This window comes from Ursus maritimus, unplaced genomic scaffold, assembly GCF_017311325.1.
Source record: "Ursus maritimus isolate PB19 unplaced genomic scaffold, ASM1731132v1 scaffold_2, whole genome shotgun sequence".
Lineage (NCBI taxonomy): Eukaryota > Metazoa > Chordata > Mammalia > Carnivora > Ursidae > Ursus > Ursus maritimus.
Window position 1 is genome coordinate 66,874,236 of NW_024424452.1, and position 8,551 is coordinate 66,882,786.

General features: G+C 51.3%; 1 protein-coding gene across 1 annotated transcript in view; it reads right to left on the reverse strand.

The window, feature by feature from the left end:
- HNRNPU (heterogeneous nuclear ribonucleoprotein U) overlaps positions 1-909 on the reverse strand; it is an 11,846-nt gene extending 10,937 nt beyond the window's left edge. Inside the window, exon 1 of the mRNA XM_040636088.1 lies at positions 71-909. Within this exon, the coding sequence (XP_040492022.1) occupies positions 71-704 (634 nt within the window). The 5' untranslated portion in view covers positions 705-909. The remainder of the gene's footprint in view (positions 1-70) is intronic.
- Between the last annotated feature and the right edge of the window lie 7,642 nt (positions 910-8,551).

The following is an 8,551-nucleotide window of genomic DNA, read 5'->3' on the forward strand; positions in this document are numbered from 1 at the left end:
ACGCAGCACTCACCCGCCGCCGGAGCCCCGGGGCGACCGCCGCCTCCGCCGCCTTCCGCCTTCTTCTTACCTCCCGCCTGCTGCTGGCCCTGCCTCGCCCCGGGCGGCGCCACCGTCACCGCGAACAGCGAGGTGGGGCCGCTGCTCTTCCCCGCGGCCTCCTTGGCGGCCCCGCGCTGCTGTGGGGGCTGTTGCTGCGGCGTCGCCGGCGGTTGAGGCTGCTGCTCCCCGTGCCCGTTCTCGTCGCCCGCGCCCTCCTCCTCGTCGCCGAGCTCATCCTCCCCTTCCTGGAAGCCCTGATCGTCGCCGTTCTCGTCTTCCGAGGCGGCCTCCTCCTCCTCCATCGGGCCCGCGTCGGCCGCCCCCGCGGCCCCGTTCTCCTCCCCTAGCTCCATCTGGTCGCCATCCAGGGCGGCGATCCCTTCCTCCTCCTCTTCCTCCTCCTCCTCCTCCTCGTCACCGCCGGCCGCGGCCTCCTGCTCGAGGCCTGCTCCCGAGCGCCCGGCGGAATCCCCGCCCAGGTCTAGGCTGCCGTTCCCTGGCTCCATGGCGGGGCGGCCCCCGGCCTCCTCATCGTCCAGCGCGGCCTGGAGTCGCTCCATGAGCTCGGCCTTGAGGCCCTTGTCGGAAAGGCGCCGCTTCTTGAGCTCCTCTTTCAGCTCCGAGACCTTCAGCTTTTTTACATTAACAGGCGAGGAACTCATGGTGAGGGCCCCGATTCACCGCTAGGCGCTGGCTCAAACTCGGCTCCGCTCACTCGGCCACTGGTGGCGGCTGCTGCGGCTGCTCCTCGGCCCGGGCGGCGGCTGCGGCTGCGGCTGGAGGTGGGTTCGTGCTGCAGAGCGGACCCGCCTGGTGTCGAACGGCGCCAATTCCTTTCACCGAGTTCGCGAGGGAGACGCGGAGACTCGCCTGGCGCGAGCGAGCACGCAACGTCCTCTCGCAGGGGCGGCGCCGCGCACGTAATATAGCCGCCCCGCCCCCTGCGCTGACGGGAGCGCTGCGCAGGAGGAAAGCCGGAGCGCGCCCGCGCCCCGCCCCGCCCATTACCGTACTTCCCTCCCCGCCCCCACGCCGAACCCGCCGAGAGCGCGGCGCAGGCCGCGCAGTGCGCTTCCAATTGCGACCAAGCAAATGGAGGTGAAGGAAACCGCCTTTCAGTTAAAGCGATCCACTGCAGCCTCTGTTGGGTTTCGTAGTTCTGTGGCGGCAGCACTCGGCTTGCGCTTTGCCTCTCCAGCCCGGAGGCCGGATTCAGCCGGAGGCGTGCAGGCCTCGACTTGGCGTGTTCCACTCGAGCCCTCCACCTTTTCTTCCATCTTAGATTCGCCTTCTTATCTCTCTCTCCAGCTATTTGTTTAAAACTCCTTGAAATCTTATTTCCGTGTTGATTCGTGCAGCACAAATTGGCAGTGACTGTACGCGGGGCGAGGGGGGGGGTTCTTCCACCTCATATTTGGTTTAATTTTCCTAAGTCCTGCCTTGCGCACTGGATTTTAAGTTCGGGAAGGGCGAGGGCAGAGCATCTCTTTTGTCTCTTCCCCAACCCCCGGTGCAGGGCTGGTTCGGGAGCGTGAGCCTCTACTCCGTGCTGCAAAGGCGTGCTGGGCGAGCCTCCTCGGGGCCGCTGCTCTCCTGCTGCTGAGAGCCAAAGACGTGAAATTAGCCTCAGGGTGGCATTTCTGAGTTTCCTCTACCTCCCCAGAGAGACAGACCTCTGCAAGATCAATTCCGTCCAACTTAGGACGTCCCAGTAGCTAACAATGAGACCCGGCTAGACCTTCCACTCCGCTTCTGCTCCTGATCCGCTAGAAATACTCCTGAATAAATCATGCTGAAACTAAGAAAAGCTCCTGACAAATCAAGGGCTGGGATTTTGTAAAAAAGAAAAAGAGACGATCTTTTGGTGTATTTTAGAAGTTTCATTTTTCTTTTTACTAAATAAAAGGCGTGTTCTTGAGGTTTTTGCCCAGGGGGGACAATATAGATTTGTGATAGAAGGGAACATCTTAAACCCCAGTCTGCACAGTGACTTGCCAGTGTTCCACTCTCTCAAAGGAGGTCAGTTCTACACACTGCTTGGTGCTGTAGCTGGCACAGCAATGCTGCCCCAATGTTAATTTGAAATTGGAACAGTATGAACACTGCCCCGTAGCCTAGTATGATTTAACCGATTAGTAAATTTTTAAAGTTTCTTCTCCATCGCTTTTGAGAAGCATGTGTTTTACCATGCAGTTATTATAAAGATGAAATATTAACATTTGTGAAATGATTAGAGTTGAAACTTCCAAATAGTGCCAAAAACTCATTGAGCCTTTGGTTATCATGTCCTTGGAGCTTATAAACAACTCTGCAAACTGGAGTTTCAAATTCCTTGGGAAGAATGGGAGGAGAGCTACAGGGGGCTTACGAGTTCACAAACTGGATAATCAGTCCCTTCATGAATCAAAATTAAATGTAGTTATTATGATGGCCTTTTAAGGTGGTAAGTGTCCTTAGATGGTTTCACATTTTTAAATATTAGTGATATTAAAAACATGTCCGTTTAATTGGGAATAAGTAAGCTATGAAAGTTTTATATGTCTAAATATCAATTTATAGGGGCGCCTGGGTGGCACAGCGGTTAAGCGTCTGCCTTAGGCTCAGGGCGTGATCCCGGTGTTATGGGATCGAGCCCCACATCAGGCTCCTCCACTATGAGCCTGCTTTTTCCTCTCCCACTCCCCCTGCTTGTGTTCCCTCTCTCGCTGGCTGTCTCTATCTCTGTCGGATAAATAAATAAAATCTTTAAAAAAATAAATAAATATCAATTTATGACAATCGTTGTTAGTATGTTAAGTCAGTTGTAACGAGCTGAAATATAAGAGTAGATGGACAGGAAAAGTTCCACGGCTTTATCTCCAAGAGCTTCGTAGACTTTTAGAGCTTCGTAGAGCTAAGACAGCGTCTTCAGTCTGCCCATTTTACAGCCTGGAAGGCTGAGGGTCCCCTTCCTATCCCAGAGCTCCTTCATTATACTGGGCCTCCTTAGACAACATTTGGAAGAAAATCAGCTTTTGCAATGGTCAGAGCCCTCGTGTTACTGTTTGTCCTTTTTACAAACAGGTGAAGTCTGCAATTCAATATTTTACCACTTGCAAGTAAAAATAGCCACTTATTGTTTTTTCTTCTTACACTTCTAATGTCATGATTGTCCTGTTCTGCAGAGAGCAGTAAAAGTACAAATCACTTCCCCTAAATCACTGTGGGACCTAGAAGAATCTTGAAATTCCCCCCTTTTGAAATACAGAGTGGAAGAGGGGACAAATGAAGTCTCAATCGTAAAAAGTGATCAGCTGATTATGTATGGGTCATAGATCATGGCAAAGTCAGGGTGCTCAGAATATATAGCTTACATTTTTAGGTTGATGCAACGGCACGTACCTATACGCTGTAGTCAGCCACACAGTTCATTCAGCAAATACTTTTGAGCACCTTTTCTAGAGCAGGCAGCGGGGTCTACTAGGAATACAGCAGTGAGCTGTGTAACTATGCCTCCACTCTCTCAGGGAGCGCTAGGCAGTAAATAAAATCGAGGTGATAACAAGTCCTGTGGGGAAATGCAAATCAGGAGAAGAGCAGGGTGTGCTGATGTGGGGGTGAGTTTTTCAGCTGTAAATGGGGAGGGGGTCAGGAAAGACTAAGAAATAAGGTAACAGCAAGTATCTAGAAGAGGTGGAGGGAAAGAACAGCAAATACAGAAAACTGAGGGAAAGGATAGGAAGTGAGATCAGGGAGCCAAGACAGTCAACACCCAATGTATCCATTTATCTACTTAACAAATATTTATTGAACATCTGCGAGGTACCAGTACTCTATACCATGTGCAGGGGAAGCAGACGTGACTGACACAGGCCCAGGCCTCCGGGACCTCGCACTTTGGAGATAACCAGGATGGTAGGGAGCACTAACTAGTACAGCTACGTGGGGGAGCAGCCATCCTGGCCATCTGCTGAGCCGCTCTCCGTGGGGTTCCCATGGTGTAGGTCTGTATACACACTTGCCCACCCACCGACATTCACACATGCGAAAACAAAACCAAACCAAGCCTCAAATGCACACTTACGAAGCCAGTTGTATGACATTTGTCAGTAAACAGTAATTAGCTAAGATTATCTTGTGTCATATTCATTACCCTATAGAGCTGCCTGTCATTTGCAGACTTCTGCTGGCTGATGCTTAAGTCCTCCACTGAACTTTGTCAGGGGTTTAGAGGGGAAAAATCAAACTTAAAGTGCCTCCAGCACTGTCCTGATTGCCTGGACACTGTGTATAGACTCTTTCCTTCCTTCCCCTGCTTTCACTTTGTTCCACTCGGGCACACTTTAGATGGGCTGTTTCTTAAGTCTGCGGTGTTTCGGGGCACCTGGGTGGCTCAGTCAGTGAAGCATCTGCCTTCGGCTCAGGTCATGATCCTGGGGTTCTGGGATCATGATTCCTGGGTTATGGGATCGAATCCCACGTCAGGCTCCCTGCTCAGTGGGGAGTCTGCTTCTCCCTCGACCCTTCCCCCTGCTTGTGCTCGTCCTCGCTCTCTCTCTCAAAAATAAATAAAATCTTAAAAAAAAAAAATTAAAAACTAGTCTGCTGGGTGTGTCCAGATTCATTTATTCGGGATAGGAACCGCCAGTGGTTAGGGGCCGGCTAGGTACCAGCCGCCGCACTAGGCATTGTATACCGACTCTTTCTAATCCCCACGCAATCTCACAAGGTAGGAATTATTAGTTTCAATTTACAAATATGGAAACTGAGCATCAGAGAGGTTAAGGAACTTGGCCAAAGTTGATCATCAGCGAGGCTGAGATATCAAATCAGGGCTGCCTGACTCCCCGGTCCAAGCTCCTTCTCAGGCACCGACTGGATGCATTAGAGTTTCGAAGTCAAAGCTGACCTGCTGTGTGGCGGTGAGAGTGGACCGTATATTGTGCAGGAGAACAAGACAAAGAGATGATTCCATCGCAGGGGTAATCTGTGCTGTGACAGAGGTGCGTGTTCATTTGGGATATGGAGCAAAGGCCCCTATTTAGAGGCGCGCCCACCTATGGCCTATGGGAATGGGACCCAGGATTGCCAGGCTTTCCCATTTCTTAAGGGAAGTGGGAAACCTTCACTTTTACGTGACACCTGCTGAATTTTAGAGGTGGCCAACACTATGCTGGCCAAAAACCAGACACAGAAGACTGTCTTTGGCCATCTGTTGGTAAACCCGGGGCCAGAGGGTCATGGAGAGGTCACGGGCAGCGAGACCAGTTAGGCGGCCTTTTGGAGGCGTGAAGGCCACTGGACCCAGGTCAGATGCATCCCTTTCGAGACACCCCAGGGGATGTTCCTTTGGACTCTGACACCACCAGCCAGGCTTGGCAAATAGAACCATTTGGGTTAATTTTCTAAACAGCCCTGCCGTTAGAATGGAGAGGAAATATTTGCGAGAGTGGGCACAGTCTTTACTAAGGGAAAATCGCCGTGCAGGACCCAGCTTTTTGGGCATTTTGGACACCGGTACCTGGAGGCAGTCAACCCTCAGCCGGATCCTTCCCTCCGTCTCAGCAAAGTGGCCGCATACAGACTACAAGACACATGAATCAAGTCATAGAATCAAAGCGGCCCTTAGCGACGCCTAAGGCCTGGGGACTTGCCATTTCCCTCCGAGCCTCTATCCCATCGGGCCAGGGGGAAACTGAACGCCAAGGAGTGTTCTGAAGTGGACGGGAGCACAAAGGGGCATCTATAACCCAGGCAGAGGTGATGTATGCAGGCAAGATGGCAGTCCCGACCGGTGGACCTCAGCTGTCAAGAGTGGGCCCTGCTACAGGACCGCATGGGGAGAGGAACGGACAGAATGTACGCATGCCCATCTGCAACTTCCCCGTCGCCTCCCTGAGTCGTTGCCCGGCTGCACCATCTCTCAATTACTTCTCATATATTGTGTGCGTAATCGGGGTGTCTTTCATCATCCTCACAGCGGTTCTGAGCTTGTCAGAGGCTAGGCCTTGCTTATTCTCCTCTAAGATTCAGTGCAGGTGTTACCTGCTCCAGGAAGACCTTCCTGATTGCCCCCACCCCAGCCTCCCTTGCCCTTTACTGCACTAGGTATGCGTCCTCCAAGCTTCCAGAGCCTCTGATGCCCTTCTTGCCTAATGGTTTTATAATGATCTGTTTCTGTGCCTGTCTCCCACTGACCCTGACCCACCTTCTCAAGGGGGCAGCTACTGTATGTCTGCTATGTTCTTAGCCTAGCCTGAGAGGTAAGCATTTAGGATGGGCGATCTGCGGAATAAGTGAGCCTTTGCGGATCCACATAGCTCGGCAAATGGCCAGCCAGGTGACCTCAGGCAAAGTTTCTCCCTCTCTCAACTTCGGTCTCTTAACGTGTAAAATGATCAGGTCCTATTTTCCCCTGAGGGGTAAGAATCACATATGTGAAAATGCTAAAGTATAAAATGCTATGCAAATATAAGGCATCTGTATAATGACTACTTATCATACAGACTTTGGGGGGGGAATTTTGTTTCCCTATCTCAGTCTGAAACTGCGTAGTAACATAGTGTTTATTGCAAGACTTTCCAGTTCAGTTCGATAGCTCTGGGACTAGGAGAGCTGTGACTCTCCGGGTTGGTAAGCTCCGCCCCTCTTGACTGGGAGTTCATACCGGGCGCGGTTGACCCTCCTTCTGGCTCAGCAAAGCCACATTTAAACGAGTGGTCTGCAGAGGTTCTCGAGTGTTGAGTGCTTCCCTGCGCACAGGGCCCACAACCACTCTTGCTAAAGAAAAACAAGAGAAGCAGGTGCCTTAGCCACATGACTCGTGCAGAAGCATTATTGTTATTGTGAATAATTCAAAAAATTAAAACTGATAAGGCACTAACAAAAGTGCAGTGCTTTAAAATGTGAAGATAAAGTTACCGACTGCCCATCAATCTTTTGGGGGAACGGGGGTGAGTGTCCTCGGCCGTCCACTCTCACCTGGGACGGCTCAGCGATCCACGGTTGGACGGTAAGGCAGGAGGGCAGCACAATTGAGGGAGAAGGGAGTTCCGCCCGCTGGTGCTTACCGTATCCTGACTTCCTCTCTGGCTTCTGGATACGGCCTTTATTACAAAAACACTCGAGCCGCCCAGCGGTCCTCTAACAGATGAGGTCTGCAGTTATGATTGATAATAACTTTCCGGTCTGGAGTTGTGATTGATAATATTGTCCAGGCGCCCTAATTAAGCATTTTGTCAACCGAATCTTAATTTACATTTGTCCAGAGGGAACTGAGGGAATTTACCTTCCTGGCCCCAGGGGGAGACAGGAATCAACAGGATGGCCAGTTAGGTTTTAGGCTCACACCTTGTATCTTTCTCAATGGTGCTCTGATTCCTTCCTGCTGTCGGAGAGGTCTGCTGGGCAAGCTGCGACACATTTCCAGTTTCTTCCTTCATCAGACCCTGAGTTGGGTCACACTATTTACTTAAATGTGAATTCCCAGAACGAGAACTTCAAACAAAGGTTTTACATTGCAAATAGTAGGGAGTTTTCTACCGCGGGTAGTTCGAAGTCAGCTGTACTTGCCATCAGCATGATAATAAAGAGCTTGTAGAAAAGTGAATCACTCATTAACAATTCGCCAGAGTGATTGATCTTTTTTAAGGCCCTGCTTAAAGCTCTTGGTGGCTTCCCACTGGCTGGGGGATAGAGCACGAACCCCTGCCCCCACCTGCTCGGGGAGGGGGACCCAGGGGGTGGCTCCTGCTGCCTCCCCAGCCTTTTCCTTAGCTTCTCTGAGCTTCCTCGGCCCAGGGACCCTTCTGTTCCCAGGGCCTGCCTCGGTGTCCTTTCAGTGCTGGAGATACTCTCGGCCTCGCTAACCCCCAGGTCTCAACGTAATTCCGATGCCCTGACCAAGTTCTGTCCTCCCGACTGAGCTTACGGCCCCCCGCAGCCCACACCTCCCTTTCTGAACACTTACTGTTGCTAATATAAACCTGCCTCAAAGGAGTGCTGTCAGCGCAAAGGGCCTGCTGACATGGGGCCAACCACCGAACGTTAGCTTTCTCCCCGCTGGCACTGGCCTCGCTGTCTCCTGCCTGCATCGTAGCCTCAGGAGGGCAGGACACGGCCAGAGTCTGTTCCTTCTGTAACCCAGCCCTCCCACAATGAGGACTGGGCTCAATCTGAATCCTAGGTGCTCAATAAACATTGGTGGGATGAAGGAATAGACCCAAATTTGTTGAATGGGGGACGTGGGGGGGGGTTACTGTTTAGTGGGTACAGGGTTTCAGTTTGGGATGATGAAACACTTCTGGAGATGGATGGGGGGATGGGCGTACAATGAAGTGGATGTACTTAATGCCACCGAAATGCACCTAAAAATGGTTCAATTGTACATTTTATGTTATGTATATTTTACCACTATAAAAACGTGTTGAATGAATGCATCGTTAACTATTTTGAGCTTGGTCCGATTCAACTCTGATATTTGAATCCAATAAATATTCATAGAGTGCCTACTGTGGGTAGCATAGAAAGG